Consider the following 23,443-nt stretch of genomic DNA (forward strand, 5'->3'; position numbering starts at 1 on the left):
TAACTATACTTTATGTGCGTTTTTAATAGTTTGGTTATTCTAGCAGATTCTTAGAATCACATCAGCAGTTTGTTTTGTTTAGTTTTGATAGATGGCGCTGCAGCAGTGAATCTATTTGAGTTTTGCCAGCACCACTAGAAGGAGTGAAGTGGCCTAGTGTGTTAGCTGCATGACGCTCGATCGAGAAGTTGTGGTTCAAATCCCGATCGGTGCAACTGATGTTAACTTTTTTAATTGTTTCAAAATATTTTTATATTTTATTAAATGAGTTTGGTATTTTATTTATATTTTTAAATACATCGAAATTTAAATTTCAGCCATACTAAATGGGCATTTTTATATGTTGGGTTCAGGGTAGTATCTAGTCGAGCACTCTGAACTAGAGTTTTCTTACTTGTTATTATTGGATTTAGCAAAGATTTACACACAGCATCCAATTTAAACATTTCAAATACCTTTGAGGGATCAAAAGTTATATCTAACGAAGCACACATATGAATATTAGTTTTTATCTACAAATGCACAATAGCAACACTTTGCACAATTGGACGATAAGTCACAGAACTACAACAAAATTTTTCACTCATCTTATTTAATAAAGCTTCCTGAATCATTTCCATAAAAAATATTGTATACTATTTCAAACACCCAAAGATTTACACACGTTGAAAGTAGAGCATCATTTCCCGCGCTTTCTTCAATTTACCATGTAACCTTGAATGAGCTACCTTTGACGAAGCTTAAAACTTTATGGGTAGTCCGCAAAATTTTATAAAAATGGTTTTTAAGTCGGCTGGAGCTTTCTAAATGAGAATATGAAAACAGTTGACGGATACTGAAAAATTTTTTTTTTTTATTTATGCCAAAAAATCTGACTTTTTACCCATAGTGCACTGTGCAGATAGCAGAGCGCTTGCTTATCTTTCTTCATATTTAACGACAGCAACTCCAAAGGTTTGGTCAGTGTCAATATTGCCGGTATGATTAGCGAAGCCGTTACGGGTTTTGAGGCCGATGTGTACTTTGTTGCAGTGTCAAATGGTTCCAACACAGAGCATAAATCGTGTATTATGTGGAAGTGGTCCTGAGATAGGGGAGTGGCGCATTTTGCGATTCCACCTTGTCGGTACTTCTTGCAACAAATTTAAAGGATTGTCCGTATTTTGAGCATTCTTAAACGTGGCGTTGGCAAACAGGGCTGCTCTTAAAGAACGCGAAAATTCTCTTAGCACTGCTAAAAATTTGCATAATATAGTCCTTCAGCCATTAAATCGTGGTGGCGTGTCTGTGAAGCAAGGAAAGTATTTTTTTTTTTTTTTAATTTTATTTCGCACGCTTGTATCATGCTGGCTGCATTGTCCATTACAACGGTTGTGATCTTGTCGAATGTATCCCAATCACAACGTCCTTCAAGTATCTCCGGCTGGGCAAAATATATTTTGGATCCATATTACAAACAAATGCTCTAAATCCAATATTTTCCACAACACTAAATAGCTCTAATTCAAGCGCAATCATTTGAATACATGCCTTTTTTTTGCCAAGTTGGCGCCGTATGTTTCGTACGTAAAAGATATTGGTTCAATTTTGGAGCAGTTGTTTCAACGTGGTCGTTTATAATCAAGGAATGTACACGCCTTAAGTGCTCAATCAAATTTGAAGTGTTGCCGCTTGTACGGTACTCTCTTCCGCAATTGCGACATTTGGCAAACATATTCTTTAGTTTGTCAAAATGTGACCAAACTTCGTTTATTATTGGTCTTATTGTAGGGCTGTCGAATACTTTTAAAATATCGTATCGAAAATATTTTATGTTTTGAAAAAAAAAAAAATCAGTATTATATTTTATATCCAACTTTAAAAAAAATCGATATATCTATTTTTTCGACTTTTTTTTAATTCCCAAAAAAAAAAAAAAAAAGGAGAAAATATGTATTTTTTTATTAAGGTGATAAGGACCGCCTAACTCCAGAATTTGGTACTCAAAGATAAAAAAAAAAAAACGCGTTCTGTCATATGAGTATCCGTCATACGACATCGTGACTCGCTGAGAACACAATTTATTGCCGAAGCAAGTTGCTCCAAAGGCACTGAGCTACCAGGGGTGGATAGGCACGATACCTAATGCGATCTTCGATATTACAGGCATAGCCGCCTTATGAGAAATCCAACAAATTATTGCATTGCTTTCCCTAGAAGTGTGCGGCAACTTGCGGTACATCTCAAGCTCCTCCTTTTCCGCACATTGTAGTGCATCGTATAAGCATCATAGTGATAGCTTTTCATATGCGTCGCTACATTTGATGTGTTACCACTTGTTTTTATAATTTTATGGTACAAATTTCATTGGTTGTTCAATTTTGAAAGTTCAAATAATTCGTTTTCACCATATTCAATTTTTTTTATACCCTGAACCCATTTTCAATGGGAAATCAGGGTACTATGGTTTTGTTGAAATGTATGTAACAGGCAGAAGGAGGCGCAGACCCAACAAAGTATATATATTCTTTATCAGGGAGACGAGCTGAATTGATTTGGTCCTGTCCGTCTGTCTGTCTGTCCGTCCGTCTGTCCGTCTGTCAGTATGTTTGAACGCGTCGATTTCAGAAGATACAATACCTAGAGGCCTCCGTGTATACCTCGCGGATATCGAGCTTTGTTTTAAAAATTGATAATTCGCCCCGTTATTTTGTTATCGACTAAAAACATTATCGAAAACCAACAAATTAATGTATATCTACTACATCATTAAGAGTCGCCAAATTTGTAATGTAGATTACATGTACTGAACGAATACACTTGACTATGATGGTGTTTAGTTGCGTATTGATCTTTATTCTTATGAGCCTGGGTTTATATACCCAGACTCATGCATAATTTCAACCCTTATATCTAGTGCGTCTATTGCTGAGTGTGTAAGGCTCAGCATTGGTCTTGTATTATAAGCATAGGTTTGATATATGCATGTGTTCTTTAGCAATGTCTTTTATTGAATGATATTTGGTTCTCTTAGCTAAAGGCTTGCTAGCTGTCGGCGCAGCGGCAGAGCAGCCGTTTTATATAATACATTATATATAAGTAAAGTAACAAAATGTAAGACGGGCAGAGAGTGTGAGTTATGCATGCACATATGTATATTAGCGGTCAGTATGGGAAACATGCTGACTCGGCTCTAAGCGATGAATGCAATGAGTGCATATCATATTACGTTTGCACTTGAAATGTGTGCGGGACTTGGCACGCTGTCGCTGAGTGACAAAGGCAATGCCCTATGCATATTCGGCTAGCTAAGTGTTGCCGCTCATATTTATATTGAGTAATCAGAACTCGTATGTGCATACACTACAGTCTATTGCATGTTCTTATCTTATCGCTGGCTTCGCGTGGGTCTCTTACATATCTAACTTTGGGGTTGCAAGGGTTGGTGTCCATTTGTCTATTTATAGAGTCCGTAAATGTGACCCTTATCTTCTCCCAGCGCACTACCTGCTAGTCGTTGAGTGCGTCGGAGGCATGTATACGATCTTCGTATATTCATATGTTTATGCGTAAACATTCTGCGGGGGGCCAAAGTGTGTAACGTCCAGAACTACTATCTGTGGATTTCTTAACAATATACAGGACAAATACAAATTTAATAATTGATAATATTCTTGACGAAATGATCATGCTTGCAATCCTTATGTTCGTGCCTGAACATTCTGCAGGGCCCAGAGAATGTGATGTGCACATGCCAAATGAAGTTGTGCCTTTTTAAAGAACTTCTGTGGCTTGTAGGTGCCATCGTTTGAAGTTGTCGATCGCTTCATTGTTGCCGAAGCTAAAGCCTCCAAGTGATGGATGTCCTTCTGTTGATGCTGATGCCTTATTGTGCCTATTGTTTCGCTTATAGTGGTTATGGTTGTTTCCTTTAATATGTTGCTGCAAATTCCAATTGTACTTGCAGCTTTAATTGGATATCTGTTGATGTATCTTCAGTGATACTCAACGTCGATGTCGAAGTTGTGGCAGAAATTCCATTCTCGTCCGCATCTTCTATGTGCTCCGGATCCTTTGTCGGAGTTGGTGGAGCCCAGATCTTTTTTATTGATCTCTTTCATCAAAGCAGCCTGACATGCGGTCATCTCATCAGCTGTGACGTTGTCATTATTATTGGAGGGACTTGCGGATATTGCTTTCATCATTATCCTTCAGCAGTTCCATGTCCAAAGACAAATACCGTTTGTAGCGCTTGCATAAATAGTCCCACGCTGATTTGTAGTTACCCACTCCAATTGAGAAATGGCTTATAGCCCGTTGACCTTCTCCTTTAAGATACATTTTGAGGTATATCAGTTTCGTCTTGTCGCTGATATCCTTTCTGTTGTGAATTATTTTGGTGAACTGCTCGAAGAACGTTGGCCACGTCTTAGGACTTCCATTGAAGTGAGGAAGTGTCGGTTTCGGTCGCTTTGGAGTGTCTTCTTTCACGATTTGCAGTGCACTTATTTTCCTCTCCAGTTTTTTTGACACTGTGTACATTTTGACTTCCAGTTCGTCTATGTACTCGATTTCGTAGGCAGGCCTTTCATATTTTACTTCCAAATCTTTCAGTATTGACTGGACTTTCTTCCAGAGGAAATCTAGCGTATCTTTGTAGCTATAGATTTCATCCTGGTTGCTGAGCTCAATGTTGGCCAGAAAAAATGTGCAGCCTTACTCTTTGAGCTCTTTCGTTCACAAGGCTTATCAACATCTCTATTGGGCTCGACCAACCAAATGAAAACATATCTTGCTTTGATGTTTGCGGTCTCGTTTCCCAACCATAAATTTGGTTTGGGTCTATGGCGTGGTCGGCAATTTTTCTGAGTGTGTAAGGCTCAGCATTGGTATAGACCAATACCTCAGCGATAGGATAAGAATAGCTAATAGACCCACGCGGAGCCTTACAAACTCAGCGATAAGATAAGAATCTATTACATATTTTACATATTTACCCTCCACCCCTATATTCACCCCCTCACCGTCACATTTGTAAAAGGCGTATTTCAAATACTAGAATGCATATCTATGTTATAATCATAATCTGAATGTTTCGTGAAGATCGTATGTCCACAAAAAAAGTTATTAAACAATTGAGTTCTCATAGTAAGCGCACACTGCCGCCCATGCGTGTTTTTGCTTGTGTGTGTATGTGTGTAAATGTTTATGTGTATGTGTGTGTGTGTGTATGTATGTATGCCTGTGTGTGTGCGTGCGTGTGTGTGTGTGTGTGTGTGTGTGTGTATGTATGTATGTATGCCTGCGTGTGTGCGTGTGTGTGTGTGTGTGTGTGTGTGTGTGTGTGTGTGTGTGTGTGTGTGTGTGTGTGTGTATGTATGTATGTATGCCTGCGTGTGCGTGCGTGCGTGCGTATCCGGTGTCGCAACCAAAAATGCCATGCCCCAAATTCATGTAATGCCGACACAACATACATATTTATGTAGACTAAGCACTTTATGTAACATTTATATTGAGTACATTTCGAATAAACGAGTGAGTTGATTCTGACCACTGAAGAATACACGTCGTGTCCGTGAAGTTATTATTTTTTTTAGCAAACTATTTTGCAGTTTACTTAATTGGTGCAGTCGGAAACCGAAAACAAGTAAGAAAGCTCTAGTCGAGACTGCTCGACTACGAGATCCCCTGAATCCTTGGAGCAATAGCTATTTCAATAATTTACCGCGTCTTTCAGCTTACACAAGAAACACGCACACACACACACACACACACGCACGTACGCACACACAGACATACATACACACACACGCATACACACACACATACACACACAAACACGCATAGAGAGTTCGAGTTGCGTTTTCACGGAGTGCGGTCGATGTCATCGTGATCCATCGTAGACAATAGCTTGAACTGTGTTTTCCCCTGTGAAAGTGGAAAGAACTGAAGTCAACGTGTTTGCTGTGGGCGCGGCGTACCCAGCGACCTCAAAAAAACTACCAGAGACTTACTGCGCGGCGGTTCGTGGAATTCCCAAGCGGTATAATTCGGTGGCGCAAGAGAGGGGGGGCGATAGCGTCATTGTTTTGGCGTCAGGGCTTCTTCCTTTTCTTGTCTTTTGTGGGCGCGTAAATTTTGTTACTTTAGGCGTCACACTTGCGCAATAATAAAAATCAGGTGCATTCACTCTAACAGCTGTTAGTAGTGCTGGAAATTGCATCGGGCAATCAGCTGCTCATTAACGTTGGTGAGTTGCTAAGCCTTAGCAAAGACAGCAACCTAGCTGCTGGAGTGAAGTAGCAGTTATTAAAAGTAGTGCATACTTTCGGGCTCTCGCTGTAGTCAAGTTGAGTTTAAGTTACTGCGGGTTGTAAACTCAGATTATATTAGTAGCCATTGCCCACTACAGGCTTCACGCCGTGGTAGTCGGAGCAGAAATGGATGCCATGATGGAGGACGAGCTGCAAGCTTTTGCGCGTCGTTCCTCGTTGCAGCGATCGCCGCAGCAACAACAGAGGGCGTTGGCGCAGCCGTCGACTTCTAACCAGGCTCCAGTGGCTGAGTGCCAGGCACCCAAGTCACTAAAAGAAGCGTTAGCTCAAATAGGAGCTACACTAGAGGGTTTGTCTGCCTTATTTGGGGGTCAGCGGCATATAAATGCCTTAATGAGAGAGGAGCTGGCTAGGCTGGTCAGCCTTCACAAGACGGCCGAAGCGTTCTGCAACCGTTCGGTTAAAAACTGTGAGGTGCAGACCACGCCACTTAAAAAAGCAGGCGAAAACGTTAAGGCAGCGAGCATTAGTGCTACAGTAGGTAGCAATACTCCCAAGCGGTCGAGGGAAGTTGCCTCCGAACAGAGGAAAACTCCCTCAAAAAAGCCGAGGCCCAATAGAAGTGCAGCGAACCCAAAAGAACCAATGACTCTACGGGCTACAGCTGAAACTTCAAACCAGGCCGCTCGACAGACAAACCAGAGCAGCTGGACAGTCGTTAAAGGGCGAAAGCCTATGCAAAAACGTCCCAGGACTGACGCGATTGCGATTTCAGGCGTAGGGGGTCGCAGCTATGCGGACATGCTTCGTGTAGCTAAAAGCGACCCAAATTTGAAGCATCTGAGCAGCGACGTTCAAGGCATTAGGAAGACAGCTAAGGGGGACCTTTTATTGCAACTGAGTAGGAAGCCGGAGCATAGCGCTGAGGCTCTGCACGAAGCTGTAGGCAAGGCCTTGGGAGACCGAGCGGTAGTTAAAACACTTACCGAATCGGCCCAAGTTGAGATTCGCGATCTAGATGAGTTAGCGACCAAAGAGGAGATCTTGGAGGCCATTAGGGTGGAGTTGAAGGATAGCTCACTCCCCATTGAGGCTATCAAATCGCTTCGGCCAGCTTTTGGTGGACAGCAAAGAGCTACGGTTGCTCTTCCAATTGGGAAAGCTAAAACTCTGCTGTCCAAAATTAGAATAGGATGGGTAGTTTGCCGTATCCGAGCCGTGGAGCAGCCTAAACGCTGTTTCAAGTGCCTCGATTATGGTCATATGGCAGCAAACTGCGGCAGCGACTGTGACTTAAAGGGCGCCTGTTTCAGGTGTGGAGAGATGGGTCACAGTGCCAAAGCATGCACCAAGCCACCAAAATGTAGTCTCTGCATCCGGAAAGGTGAAAAGCAGACGGACCATTCAGCAGGCAGCTTCAAGTGCCCATCCTACCGTGAAGCTGCTCGTAAAATGAAATGTTAAGGTTTTTGCAGCTTAACTTAAATCATTGTGTTGCTGCCCAAGATCTTCTAGAGCAGACCATTAGGGAAAAATGTATAGATGTAGCTTTTCTCAGTGAGCCTCACCACTGTAGAACCAGCTGCCCTAGGACATGGTCAACAGACGTTAATGGCAAAGCTGCGTTGTGGGTATGCGGCAACTCAACGAACGTACTTTCGAATGTTAAGTCATTCAATGGGTTCGTACGTGGCCGATATGGTAGCTTATGGCTTTACAGTTGCTATCTGGCCCCCAGCATGCAGCTCAGTGAATTCACGACGGTGCTCGACGAGCTTGCCGAGGATGCTAGGGGTCGGAAGGCCATTATAGCAGGATATTTTAACTCATGGGCGTTAGAAAGGGGTAGCCCCACAACAAATGCCAGAGGTCGTATCCTACTGGAGATCTTCGCGACACTAGATGTTGCACTGCTCAACACTGGCCATGAATACACCTTCAGTCGGGCGGGATACGGGTCTGTTATCCACATTACTTTTGTCACTTCATCCCTCTTTCGGGGAGCAACATGGAGCCATTGCGATAGCTATACAGGCAGCGATCATACGGCACTTCTGTTCACAATAGGTGAGCCACCTGCCAGGGCGCCAACATTGTGGAGGGAGTCGTATCGGCTAGATACTTTTGATCCCGCAGTCTTTTCAGAGGCCATTCAGTCTCTGGGTACAATTGGTAATGCTGAGGCCAGAGCATGCCAAATGGTAGCCCACATACAGAGTGCCTGCAATAGCAGCATGTTACGCCGCAAGCAGTTCACGCGACAACGTGAGCCTACGTATTGGTGGAATACGCAAATAGGTGACATTCGTCGCAAATGCATCCAGGCGAGAAGAAGCTACCAACGGGCTCGCGGTAGGTCAACGTTTTTTGAGAAACAGTTAGCTTACCAGGCAGCTAGAAGACAGCTGAAGAAGGCCATTCGGGCAAGCAAAAGAGAATGAATGAGTCCGAGTCTGCTGATCAGGGCTCAACGAGCACTGAAATTGTTTTAGTTACAGAGGAAGAAATATCAGTAGTTCTCCGAGGTCTTAGAACCAACACAGCTCCAGGGCCGGACGGGATCCCAAATCGTGCGCTAAAGTTAGCCCTCGCCTTGCACCCAAGTACCTTCGCCGAATTATTTAACGAATGCCTGATCCAAGAGACGTTCCCGGCAAAATGGAAAGCCCAGAATCTGGTATTGCTACCCAAGGCTGGCAAACCACCAGATGAGCCATCTTCGTACAGACCGATCTGTCTCTTAGACACCATGGGAATGGTGTTTGAGAAACTGATCTGCTCTAGGTTGGAGACTGCGATTGCAAGCGCCGGAGGCCTGTCACCAAACCAATTTGGATTCCGGAAGGCCCGGTCAACAACGGACGCGCTTAACAAAGTTGTCGGTCTGGCCACTTCCGCTATTCAAGGCACCAGATGGAGGCACGGGACGAAGGAATACTGCATCATCGCGACCCTGGATGTAAGGAATGCCTTCAACACAGCTAGTTGGGATATGATACTGAATGCGCTGTCACAATATAATATCCCTAAATATCTAAGAGAGATAATAAAGAGCTACTTCAGAGGAAGAACACTGGTATACAACACGAGTGAGGGTCCCCAAACTCATACAGTGTCAGCTGGAGTACCCCAAGGCTCAGTGCTGGGGCCTCTCCTATGGAACATCATGTACGACGGCGTACTGCGCTTGGAACTACCAGCAGGCGCGCACACCATTGGCTTTGCTGATGATGTAGCTGTCGTAGCCATAGGAAAGGAGCTCAAAGATACAGAGGATATGTGCAGCGAAAGTCTCAATCGCATACGAAGCTGGTTGACAGGAGCTGGGCTCGAGCTAGCGGCACACAAGACCGAAGTTGTACTAGTCAGCAGTCGCAAAAGAGTGGAAACTGCCAATATAAAGATCGGCAGCGTCACCATTGCGTCAAAGAGGGCGGTAAGATATCTTGGTGTCATGATAGACACAAGATTAACTTTCCGCGAGCACTTAGAATATGTGCATAAAAAGGCAGCTGATTCTTGTAGAGCTCTCTCGAGAATCATGCTCACACGCGGGGACCTAAACAGCAACGACGTCTCCTCCTAATGAGCGTCATTAGGTCGGTCATCCTCTATGCTGCGCCAATATGGGCAAGAGCGATGGCAACGCCGAGCTACAGCCGAGGCATTTGCGCGATCTACAGGCTGAGCGCAATCAGAGTCAGCTGCGCTTTCAGGACTATCTCCGATGACGCGGCGCTCGTCATAGCCGGTATGGTGCCACTGGATTATTTGGTCGCCGAAGCCGTGGAGCGGAATTCGCACGGGCCTACGCGACTCAACGCTGTCAGGGCGAACAGCATCGCACGATGGCAAAGAAGGTGGAATAGCTCAGCTAAAGGGCGGTGGACGCACAAGCTCATCCCGGAGCTTGAACCATGGGTTAACCGCAAACATGGCGAGGTTAACTTCTACCTTACGCAGATCCTCTCGGGTCATGGATGCTTTCGGAGCTATTTGAAGCGCTTTGGCCACGAGGAATCTGACGAGTGCCCCTGGTGCGAGCGAGGGCATGTGGAAGACGCCAAGCACATTATTTTCGAATGTGGACGGTTCCTGGAGGAGAGGCGTCGTCTGGAAAAGGCAGTGGGCCGCTCCATCAGAGCGGACAACTTAGTCAACGCCATGCTGGAATCGGAGGAAGCTTGGGAACTAACAAGCACTTTCGCGGCCACGGTGATGATAGAGCTCCGCAGAGTCGAGCGACTGAGAAGACGAGCTGTCCCAGGCTAAGGTAGCGCATAGTGTTAGCGAAGCAATGCTTTACGGCCGTCCCGCAAGCACCGCGCGCTATCCTAGCCACCACGCAACTTGCAATTTGTTATATAAGTTTGTCAATAAATGAATAAAAAAAAAAAAAAAAAAAACACAAACACGCATACACACACAAGCACCCACGCATAAACACGCATGGTCTGCAGTGTGCGCTTACTATGAGAATTTAATTGCTTAATAACTTTTTTATGGACGTACGATCTTCATGAAACTTTCAGATTATGATTATAACAAGAATATGCATGTAATTGCCAAAGCACAAGTCTCTAGTATTTGAAATACGTTTTTTACAAAAGTGAGAGTGAGGGAGGGAATTTAGAGGTGGGGGGTAAATTTTAACAAAAACCAAATTGTATAAATTGCATATAAGCATACATTAAAAATTTGGAGACTCTAGCAATAAAGGTGTAGAAGATATAATTTTATAACTGGTTTTCGATAAGGTTTTTTATCGATAAAAAAGATCGGGATGAGTTATCGATTTTTAATGATAAACTTGATATGCGCGCTGTAATTACGGACATTTAAAAAAAAAATTTGAAGCTCTAGCTCTTATATCTTCGGAAATCGACGCGTTCATACATACGGACAGACGGACAGACAGACAGACAAATCAACTCAGCTCGTCGCCCCGATCAAGAATATATATACTTTGTGGGGTCTGCCACGCCTCTTTCTGCCTGTTACATACATTTCAACAAAACCACTATACCCTGATTTCCCAATGAAAATGGGTTCAGGGTATAAAAATCACTAAGCACTATATATTTGAGAGAGCAGAGGATATAAAAATATGTTAAATACTTTCGGTAATACATACGTTTCTGGAAAAAAGAAAGTCGAATAACATGGCTGGCAAAAGTTATAGCACTTAACATTGGCGGGACTCGAGCCTACGCAATTAAAAGATGGCGTACATTGACCTAACATTGACCCAACTATACCACTGCCATGCTTGATGCACAGTATCTTAAACGACAGGAGACCACCATAAGTTTACTTACTGAAAGTTTAATATGCATATCTGAAATACATATTAAATATTTTCAAAATTTGTTCTTATATTACGCAGAGAATCACCGAGCATAAAGTTCGTTCAGTTAGAAACTACTGGGGACGTCTTACCAGCACCGGCAGATAAGTCTATATGTCCATGGGACGAATCAACTTTAAATTTAACTTCTGATGTTATCTCGATTTCATCTAATAACGGAATTATCGCAGTTCCTTATCATCGGCCATATGATGACAATGCGGTGCAGCTGTCAAAGCAATTTACCAGGTAAATAAATTAATCAAATATTTGTATCTAATAAGCTAACTCTTAAAATAGCAATTTAGAATGCTGTGAAGTTATTGAACGTAGACAACGGAACTTTTGCATACGACATCAGAATACCATAGATAATGCCCAGGCGTGTATAAGGATTACAACAAAAAATTTAACTGAGCAACGTCGTGCTTCCGTTTCATTAATGCACAGGTATCTTATTTTATGTACAAAATAAAGTTCGTGGACTTTTTTATTTTATTTCAATCATACGGATAAACAAGTAAGAACGTTACAGTCGGGCGTTACCAACTACAGAATACCTATTGACACCACATCAGCAATTTGGTAGCTAAGTTTTAAGTTTCTAGCTCTAATAATGTAGAAAATGCAGTTATCCGCAATTTACCAATTTTGGCCAGTTCATAGAACACCCCTAACAATTTGTTGGTCATCGAAAGAGGAGGTTACTAGTAATTAAACTATATAAATTGTTTCTAGCTCTTGAACTTTAGGAGATATAAACTTTTGCGGCGGTTTCCACGCCCCTGTAAGCCGACATATATCCGTCGAAGCTTTTTGGTCTTGGGTGGTCAGCTCGAGTATATATACTAAATTTCAAGTCTCTAGCATTAATACTCCCCAAGATAAAGCAGAATTTGAAAAATCACTATATCTCCAGGTCCGATTCGCCACGCCCATAGTGGGCGTCGACATCATTTCTTGATTAATCTATAATCGTAGAATCATAACACTAGCTCACGTTTTAGCTCTAAAAGTCAAGGAGATACAGTTTTATCCGATTTGCCACGCCCCCCTTGGGTGGTCGATACGGATGTACACAGTACAGATGGACAGCAAGACGAAAATTTCACAAACCCAATATACTTATTTCACTTTCGTGAATAAGTATTAAAATAATGCCGTACCGTCCGTACCGCCGATATATTTTTAAACATGTTTTGATATAACCACTAACTATATACACATATACCGGACTCGCAGTGTGAAGCTTTATGCCCGCTTTTTATACACTGAACCCATTTTAAATACGAAATTTAGGTATAATGATTTTGTTGAAATGTATGTAAGAGGCAGAAGCAGGCGTGACAGTCCCTAAAAAGTATATATATTCTTGATCAGAGCGACGAGCTAAGTTAATTTAGCCGTGTCCGTCTGTCAGTATGTTTGCACGCGTCGATTTCAGAAGATATAAGACCTCCATTTTTTTAAATCACCGTGCACACAGCGCGGATGTCGAGCTTGCGATTAAAATTCGATAAATCATCCCGTTATGTTTTACCGAATAATAACATTCAAGTTCAAGTTGATGCCAGTATAGGGTGACCATCCGTCCTGAAATTCCGGGACATGTGCCGCTTTCGGAGGTAATGTCCCGGTGTCCCGACCTGACACGAAATTGTCCCGGTTTTCTATTGTTTCGATAAAAAAAAAATTATTTTGACAAAATGAAAACTTGAAGAAGTTTGTGTCGAGACAAGTCAAGAATGTTGTTTAGAAAAACAACGCAGATAAGGTAATACAATTATTTGCAACAAACGTACACTCGTGCTGTTACTCGGAAGTATTAAAAATAGCTCAGATCCTGCATGTGATTCCAGCGCACAATGCGCAAATTTCGAAAGGTTTTTTTTCCTTACTAAAGACACAGTGGTCAGGCGAAAGAAATAAGTTACTGGTGGTTGGTTGGTTGTTGTTGACAGTCCCGGAATGAGCTTCGGCTCAGATGGTCACCCTAGCCCACTATTGTGAATGATTGTTCATTTTTTAAATTTGTCAAATATTCAATAGAATATATAGATCATATGCTGAAAGTTTTATTAACTTCCGTTAAGTCAATCGACGCACAGTGGCAATTCTGCCGGCGTGGCGTGACAAAAATCAAAAAAGTGACTTTAAGCGATTTAAAAAAAATTAATGCCATATGAAAACAAGTAAGAAAGCTCTCTTCGAGACTGCCCGACTACGAGATCCCCTGAACCCGTCGGGCAATAGCTGTTTCAACCATTTTTCGCGCCTTTCTGCTTACACAAGACACAACCACGGACACACACACACGCATACACACACACAAGCATCGAGTTGCGTTTTCGTGGAGTGCGGTCGATGTTATTGTGATCCATAGTTGACTATAGCTTGTTCCGAGTTTTTCCCTGCGAAAGTGGAAATATCTAAAGAAAACGTGTATGCTGTGGGCGCAACGTACCCAGCGACCTCGAAAGAGACTTACTGCGCGGCGGTTCGTGGAGTACCCCGGTGGTAGAATCCAGTGGTTCAAGAGAGGGGGGCAATAGCGACATTGTTTTGGCGTCAGGGCTTTTCTCTTTCCTTTTCTTTTTCAAGCGGGAAAAGTTTTGTCACTAGGCGTCACACTTGCGCAATTAATAAAAATCAGGTGCATTCACTCTAACAGCTGTTAGTAGTGCTGGAAATTGCAGCAGACAATCAGCTGCTCACTAACTTTGGTGAGTTGCTAAGTCTCAGCAAAGACAGCAACCTAACATCTGGAGTGAAGACGCAGTTACTAAAAGTAGTGCATACTTTCAGGCTCTTGCTGTAGTTAAGCTGAGTTTAAGATACTGCGGTCTGTAAACTCAAATTATATTAGTAGCCATTGCCCACTACAGGCTTCACGTCGTTGTAGTCGGAAGTCGCAAGCTTTCGCGCGTCGTTCCTCGTTGCAGCGATCACCGCAGCAACAACAGAGGGCGCTGCCGCAGCCGTCGTCCTTTAATCAGTCCCCAGTGGCTGAGTGCCAGGCACCCAACTCACTAAAAGAAGCGTTAGCCCAAATAGGAGTTACTCTAGATGGCTTGACTGCCTTATTTAGGGGTCAGCGGCATATTAATGCCCTAATGAGGGAGGAGTTGGCTAGGCTGCTCAATCTCCATAAGACGGCCGAAAAGCTCTGCAACCAATCGGTTCAAAACTGCGAGGTGCAGACCATGCCGCTCCAGAAAGTAGTGGGAAAAGCGAGCACTAGTGCGAGCTCAGGTAGCAATACTCCCAAGCGGTCGAGGGAAGTTACCACCGATCAGAGGAAAACACCGTCAAAAAAGCCAAGGCCCAATAAAAGCGTAGCGAACCCAAAAGAGCCAATGGCTCTACGGGCTACAGCTAGACAGTCGTTAAAGGACGCAAGTCCATGCAAAAACGACCCAGAAGTGACGCAATCGCGATTTCAGGCGTGGGTGGTTGCAGCGTGAGGTCAAGACCGACCCAAATTTAAAGCATCTGAGCGGCGACGTTCAAGGCATTAGGAAGGCAGCAAGGGGGATCTTTTGTTTCAACTGAGCAGAAAGCCGGAGCATAGCGCTGAGGCCCTTCACGAAGCTGTAGGCAAGGCCTTGGGTGACCAAGCGGTAGTTAAAACACTTACCGAATCGGCTCAACTTGAGATTCGTGACCTAGATGAGTTAGCGAGCAAAGAGGAGATCTTGGCGGCAATTAGGGCGGAGTTGAAGGATAGCTCACCCATTGAGGCTATCAAGTCGCTTCGACAGACTTTTGGGGGACAGCACAGAGCTACTGTTGCTCTCTCTACTCTGCTCGAGCTGTCCCAAATCAGAATTGGATGGGTTGTATGGCGTATCCGCGCCGTGGACCAGCCAAAACGCTGTTTCAAGTGCCTCGATTACGGTCATATGGCAGCAAACTGCGGCAGCGACTGTGACCTAAAGGGCACCTGTTTCAGGTGTGGAGAGATGGGTCACAGTGCAAAAGCATGCACAAATCCACCAAAATGTAGCCATAAGGGAAAAATGTACGTAGCATTTCTCAGTGAGCCTCACTACTGTAGAACCAGCTGCCCTAGGACATGGGCAACACATGCTAATGGCAAAGCGGTGTCGTAGGTATGTGGCAACACAATGAATGTTCTTTCGAATGTTAAGTCATTTAATGGGTTCGTACGTGGCCAATACGGTTTCACAACGGCGCTTGACGAGCTTGCCGAGGATGCTAGGGGTCGGAAGGCCATTATAGCAGGAGATTTTAACTCATGGGCGTTAGAATGGGGTAGCGGGGTTGTACTGCTCAACACTGGCCACGAGTTCACCTTCAGCCGGGCTGGATACGGATCTGTAATTGACATTACTTTTGTCACTTCATCCCTCGTCCAGGAAGCAACATGGAGCCACTGCGATAGCTATACGGGCAGCGATCATACGGCACTTCTGTTCACAATAGGTGAGCCACCTGCCTGGGCGTCAACCTTGTGGAGGGAATCGTATCGGCTGGATACTTTTGATCCCGCGGCTTTTTCAGAGGCCATTCAGTCTCTGGGCACAATTGGTAATGCTGAGGCCAGAGCATGCCAAATGGTGGTCCAAATGCAGAGTGCCTGCAATAGCAGCATGTTACGTCGCAAGCAGTTCACGCGACAAGAGCCTACGTATTGGTGGAATGCACAAATAGGTGACATTCGACGCAAATGCATCCAGGCGAGAAGAAGCTATCAACGGGCTCGGGGTAGGTCTACGTTTTTCGAAAAACAATTAGCTTACCAGGCAGCCAGAAGACAGTTGAAAAAGGCCATTCGGGCAAGCAAAAGAGAATGCTTTCCAGAAATGTGCGACTCAGCCGAATATGACCCCTGGGGCAGGGCGTATAAAATAGTAGTTAAAAGACTATACGCAGTTAAACAGGTGCAGCCGACGGATCGTCTGGAGCTTAAATCGATTGTGGAAACGCTCTTTCCAGAAAGATTAAGCTCCATTCATGCCCCGGAGTCCGAGTCTGCTAATCAGGGCTCAACGAGCACTCAAATTGTTTTAGTTACAGACTAAGAAATCTTATTAGCTCTCTGAGGTCTTAAAGCCAACACAGCTCCAGGGCCGGACGGGATCCCAAAACGTGCGCTAAAGCTAGCCCTCGCCTTGCACCCAAGTACCTTCGCCGAATTATTTAACGAATGCCTGATCCTACGTTCGCCGAATTATTCAACGAATGCTTAGTACAAGAGACGTTCCTGGCAAAATGGAAGACCCAGAACCTGGAATTGCTACCCAAGGCTGGCAAACCACCAGACGTGCCATCTTCATACAGACCGATCTGCCACTTAGACACCATAGGAAAGGTGTTTGAGAAATTGATCTGCTCTAGACTGAAGGCTGCTATTGCTAGCGCCGGAGGCTTCTCACCAAATCAATTTGGATTCCGGAAGGCCCGGTCAACAACGGATGCTCTAGAAAAAGTTGTTGGCCTGGCAGCTTCCGCCATCCAAGGCACCAGATGGAGGCACGGGACGAAGCCATACTGCATCATCGCGACCCTGGACGTTAAGAACGCATTCAACACAGCTAGTTGGGATATGATACTGAATGCGCTGTCACAATATAATATCCCTAAATATCTAAAAGAGATAATAAAGAGCTACTTCAGAGGAAGAACACTGGTATACAACACGAGTGAGGGTCCCCAAACTCATTCAGTGTCAGCTGGAGTACCCCAACCTCAGTGCTGAAGCCTCTCCAATGGAATATCATGTACGACGGCGTACTGCGCTTGGAAGTACCAGCGGCTGCACACACCATTAGCTTTGCTGATGATGTGGCTGTCGTCGCCATAGGCAAGGAGCATAAAAATACAGAGGATATGTGCAGCGAAAGTATCAATCGCATACGAAGCTGGTTGACAGGAGCTGGGCTGCGGCTGCGGCGCACAAGACGGAAGTCGTCCTAGTAAGCAGTCGCAAAAAAGTCGAGACTGCCAATATAAGGATAGGCAGCGTCACCATCGCGTCAAAGAGGGCGATTAAGTATCTTGGCGTCATGTTAGACACAAGATTAACTTTCCGTGAGCACTTAGAATATGTGCATAAAAAGGCAGCTGATTCTTGTAGAGCTCTTTCAAGAATTATGATTAACACGCGGGGACCTAAACAGCAACGACGTCTTCTTCTAATGAGCGTCATTAGGTCTGTCATCCTCTATGCTGCGCCAATATGGGCAAGAGCGATGGCAACGCCGAGCTACAGCCGGGACATTTGCGCGATCTACAGACTGAGCGCAATCAGAGTCTGCTGCGCTTTCAGGACTATCTCCGATGATGCGGCGCTTGTCATAGCCGGCATGGTGCCACTGGAATACCTGGTCGCCGAAGCCGTGGAGCGGAATTCGCACGCGCCTGTGCGACACAACGCTATCAGGGTGAACACAAGCTCATCCCGGAGCTCGAACCATGGGTTAACTGCAAACACGGCGAGGTTAACTTCTACCTTTCGCAGATCCTCTCGAGCCATGGATGCTTTCGGAGTTATTTGAAGCGCTTTGGTCACGAGGAAACTGATGAGTGCCCCTGGTGCGGGCGAGGGCATGTGGAAGACGTCAACCACATTTTTTTTGTATGTGGACGGTTCCTGGAGGAGGTCGTCGTCTAGAAGAGGCACTGGGCCGCTCCATCAGAGCGGACAGCCCATTTTATATGGGAAATCAGGGTATAATGGTTTTGTTGAAATGTATGTAACAGGCAGAAGGAGGCGTGGCAGACCCCACAAAGTATATATATTCTTGATTAGGGTGACGAGCTGAGTCGATTTGGCCCTGTCCGTCTATCCGTCCGTCTATCCGTATGTATGAACGCGTCGATTTCAGAAGATATAAGAGCTAGAGACTTCAATTTTTTTTAAATGTCCGTATTTACAGCGCGGATATCGAGTTTATCATTAAATATCGAAAACTCACCCCGATCCTTTTTTAATGATGAAAGCCCTTATCGAAAACCTGTTATAAAATTATATCTTCAGCACCTTTATTGCTAGAGTCTCCATTTTTTTAATGTATGCTTATCTGCAATTTATGCAATTTCGATTTTTGTTAAAATTGACCCCCCACCTCTACTGTTGATGAGGAATTGCCGCAGTTTTAACATAAAAAGAATTTATACGATGGCACTGACGAATGTTCTTTATTCATTATATTCTTATGGTTAGAGCCGCATAGCTGCGCTGCCGGTTACGCCAGCAGCGGAGCGGCTTCGTACATATACATATATGCTTAGGTATAAGTGTTTATGTGTTAGCTTAAGGGTCTGGCGAGAGTCGCAGACGGAGAGGGGGTAATGTGTCCACTTGTTTACGAAACAGTCGCGCATGTAAAGTATGCCGACTCAGCGGAGTTAGTACTCGCGCTCTGTTAAGGCACATGCACTTGAGAGTGATAATGTTACCTCTTATGTTGTGACTGCGAGTTATTTATGAATATTGCAGTTTAATTGTAACAATGTATTTGTGACATTCTTTGTATATGTATATATGTATGTTACTGAGTACAGTGAACATTTGATAAAGTGGACATACTACATCTCCCTCCTTTTGAAAAAATAACGTAATTTTAATGGAGTTATTTTCTTAGTTATATTACGTATCCAAAGTTTTTTTTTTTTTTTTTTTTTTTTTTTTTGTCTTTTATCAAGCAGGTTGATCATTCCTGTTCTTGATTTTTATACCCTGAACCCATTTTCAATGGGAAATCAGGGTATAATGGTTTTGTTGAAATGTATGTAACAGGCAGAAGGAGGCGTGGCAGACCCCACAAAGTATATATATTCTTGATCAGGGCGACGAGCTGAGTTGATTTGGCCCTGTCCGTCTGTCCGTATGTATGAACGCGTCGATTTCAGAAGATATAAGAGCTAGAGACGTCAAATTTTTTTTAAAATGTCCGTAATTACAGCGCGCATATCAAGTTTTTCTTTATATATCGATAACTACTTCCGATATTTTATTATCGACCAAAAACCTTATCGAAAGCTAGTTATTTGATTATATCTCCTACACCTTTAGAGCTAGAGCTTGCAAATTTTAAATGAAGACTTATATGTATTTTATATAATTTCGATATTTGTTGTAATTTACCCCCCACCCCCTATATCCACCCCCCTCACCCTCACCTTTGTAAAAGGCGTATTTCAAGTACTAGAGACACGAGCTTTGGAATGTACATACATTTTTACCATATAATTACGCCCTGAAACTTTCATTAAGATTGTACGTATAGAAATTACGTATAATAAATTCTTATAATGTTACCTACACTACAGCGCAGGCCAAGCGCAGTTAGCAGAGCGCATTCTAATACGTGTGTGTGTGTGTATGTATGTGTGTCGAAAAGAAGTGCAGATTGATTAGAATATCAGATTAGAGGGTTCAGGGTATCTCCTAGTCGAGCAGTCTCGACTAGAGTCTTCTTACTTGTTATTATTTGAAATTGTTATATTATCGTTTTTTCCTATGCTTTCTACTTTGTATGGTCCTGTATATTTAAAATCTAACTTATGACCTGTTTCGTTAATGAGTAGAACCCTATCTCCAATCTAAACTATTGCTATCGTAATAAATTTTTTGTTTTTATACCCTGAACCCATTTTCAATGGGAAATCAGGGTATAATGGATTTGTTGAAATGTATGTAACAGGCAGAAGGAGGCGTGGCAGACCCCACAAAGTGTATATATTCTTGATCAGGGCGACGAGCTGAGTTGATTTGGCCCTGTCCGTCTGCCTGTCCGTCTGTCCGTATGTATGAACGCGTCAATTTCAGAAGATATAAGAGCTAGAGACTTCAAATTTTTTTTAAATGTCCGTAATTACAGCACGTATATCAAGTTTATCATTAAAAATCGATAACTCATCCCGATCTTTTTTTATCGATGAAAACCCTTATCGAAAACCAGTTATGAAATTATATCTTCTACACCTTTATTGCTAGAGTCTCCAAATTTTTAATGTATGCTTATATGCAATTTATACAATTTCGGTTTTTGTTAAAATGTACCCCCACCTCTAAATTCACCCCCTCACCCTCACTTTTGTTTTGCTTTGGCAATTACATGCATATCCATGTTATAATCATAATCTAAAAGTTTCATGAAGATCGTACGTCCACAAAAAAAGTTAAGCAATTAAGTTCTCATAGTAAGCGCTCACTGCCGCCCATGCGTGTTTATGCGTGGGTGCTTGTGTGTGTATGTGTTTGTGTATGTGTGTGTATGTGTTTGTGTATGTGTGTGTATGTGTTTGTGTATGTGTGTATGCCTTTGTGTGTGTGTGTATGTGTGTGTGTATGCGTGTGTGTGTGCGTGCGTGTGTGTGTGTGTGTGCGTATTTCTTGTGTAAGCTGAAAGGCGCGAAAAAATTATTGAAATAGATATTGCTCCAAGGGTTCAGGGGATCTCGTATTCGAGCAGTCTCGACTATAGCTTTCTTACTTGTTATACCCTGAACCCATTGAAAACGGGAAATCAATGTATAATGGTTTTGTGAAAAGTATGTAACAGGCAGAAGGAATCATCGCAGACCCCATAAAGTATATATATTCTTGATCAGGGCGACGAGCTAAGTCGATTTGGCCCTGTCCGTCGGTCTGTCCGTCCGTCCGTGTGTATGAACGCCTCGATCTCAGAAGATATAAGAGCTAGAGACTTGAAATTTTTTTTCTTAGGTCCATGTATATCACGCGCATATCAAGTTTTTCTCTAAATATCGATAAATACTCTCGATATTTTATTATCGATTAAAAACCTTATCGAAAGCTATTTATTTAATTATATCTCCTACACCTTTAGAGCTAGAGCTTCCAAATTTTAAATGTAGACTTATATATATTTTATACAATTTTGATGTTTGTCAAAATTTCCCCCCACTCCTATTTCCACCCCCTCACCTTTGTAAAAACCGTATTTCAAATACTAGAGACTTGTGCTTTGGAATGTACATACATTTGAACATTATGATTATGTTCTGAAAGTTTAATTAAGAGTGTTCGTGTAGAAATTAAATTATTCAACAAATAAATTCATATAATGTTGCCCACACTGCAGCGCAGCCCAAGCGCAGTCGCTGCTTATTGCACAGTTAGCAGAGCGCGTTCTAATACGTGCGTGTGTATGTATGTGTGCCGAAAAGAAGTGCACAGTGATTAGAATATCAGATTGGAGGGTTCAGGGCATCTCCTAGTCGAGCAGTCTCGACTAGAGTCTTACTTGTTATACCCTGAACCCATTTTCAATGGGAAATCAGCGAGCTGAACGCGTATCCGTATGTATGAACGCGTCGATTTCAGAAGATATAAGAGCTAGAGACTTCAAATTTTTTTTTAAATGTCCGTAATTACAGCGCGCATATCAAGTTTATCATTAAAAATCGATAACTCATCTCGATCTTTTTTTATCGATAAAAAACCTTATCGAAACCCAGCTATAAAATTATATCTTCTACACCTTTATTGCTAGAGTCTCCAAATTTTTAATGTATGCTTATATGTAATTTATGCAATTTTGGTTTTTGTTAAAATTTACCCCCACCTCTAAATTCACCCCCTCACCCTCATTTTTGTAAAAAGCGTATTTCAAATACTAGAGACTTGTGCTTTGGCAATTACATGCATATTCATGTTATAATCATAATCTAAAAGTTTCATGAAGATCGTACGTCCATAAAAAAAGTTATTAAACAATTAAGTTCTCATAGTAAGCGCACACTGCAGCCCATGCGTGTTTATGCGTGGTTGCTTGTATGTGTATGTGTGTGTGTATGTGTGTGTGTGTATTCGTTTGTGTCTGTATGCGTGTGTGTGTGTATGTGTGGCTGTATGCGTGTGTGTGTATGTATACCTGTGTGTGCGTACGTGCGTGTGTGTGTGTGTGTGCGTGTTTCTTGTGTAAGCTGAAAGTCGCGAAAAAGTATTGAAATATCTATTGCTCCAAGGGTTCAGGGGATCTCGTAGTCGAGCAGTCTCGACTAGAGCTTTCTTACTTGTTTTTCATTCGTTTATTAACAACTGCACTTATATAATACAATATGTGTTTAGGTGGCTAAGGGCAGCGGACGATGCTTGCGGGATGGCCGTAAAGCATTGCTTCGCAAGCACTTTACACTCCCTTAGACTGGGACAGCACGTCTTCGCTCGATTCTGCGATTCTGCTTCTTCCAGACAACGCCTCTCCTCTAGGAAGCGTCCACATTCGAATAAGACATGGTTGGCGTCCTCCACCAGACCTCGTCCGTGTATGTGTGTGCGTGTTTGTGTGTGCGTGTGTGTGTGTGTCCGTGTGTCTTGTGTAAGCAGAAAGATGTGAAAAATGAATGAAATAGCTGTTGCTCGAAGGGTTCACGGGATTTCGTAGTCGAGCAGTCTCGACTAGAGCTTTCTTACTTGCCTTTATACTCAGTCACGAAAATGAACTAGTATATCGGTTTTGTACAATGTCCGTCTTGCTGTCCGTCCGTATAAACGCAGTTTTCTTTTTATACCCTGAACCCATTGAAAATGGGAAATCAGGGTATAATGGTTTTGTGAAAAGTATGTAACGGGCAGAAGGAGGCGTGACAGACCCCATAAAGTATATATATTCTTGATCAGCGCGATGCGCTGAGTTGATATAGCCCTGTCCGTCTGTTCGTCCGTCCGTATGAGCAAAAGGATTTCAGAAGATATAAGAGCTAGAGAGCTGAAATTTGGCATGCATACTCGTGTATACCATAGGCAGTACGAGTTTGCTTTATTTTTACGATAACTCATCCGATAACTTATTTATCGAGAATAATCGAAAAATCGACTTGGTTTTTTCAGCCTAGTCTGAGCACT

General features: G+C 43.1%; 2 protein-coding genes across 5 annotated transcripts in view; one reads left to right on the top strand and one right to left on the bottom strand.

Annotated features, from left to right (window-relative positions):
- The window catches only part of LOC6585851, a 172,558-nt gene that overhangs the window by 129,564 nt on the left and 19,551 nt on the right, over window positions 1–23,443 (top strand). For 2 of the 4 annotated variants that reach the window (XM_015160831.3, XM_015160833.3), the window contains exons 7-8: window positions 11,641–11,850; window positions 11,902–12,051. In XM_015160831.3, the coding sequence (XP_015016317.1) occupies window positions 11,641–11,850; window positions 11,902–12,051 (360 nt within the window). The remainder of the gene's footprint in view (window positions 1–11,640; window positions 11,851–11,901; window positions 12,052–23,443) is intronic. The other 2 variants (XM_044009373.1, XM_015160832.3) reach the window with 1 other exon arrangement.
- Window positions 1–23,443, bottom strand: part of LOC122757410 — a 128,566-nt gene that overhangs the window by 64,074 nt on the left and 41,049 nt on the right. The gene's annotated exons all lie outside the window — the stretch shown is intronic.

The sequence above is a fragment of the Drosophila mojavensis genome, unplaced genomic scaffold (assembly GCF_018153725.1).
Source record: "Drosophila mojavensis isolate 15081-1352.22 unplaced genomic scaffold, ASM1815372v1 contig_72, whole genome shotgun sequence".
Taxonomy (NCBI): Eukaryota; Metazoa; Arthropoda; class Insecta; order Diptera; family Drosophilidae; genus Drosophila; species Drosophila mojavensis.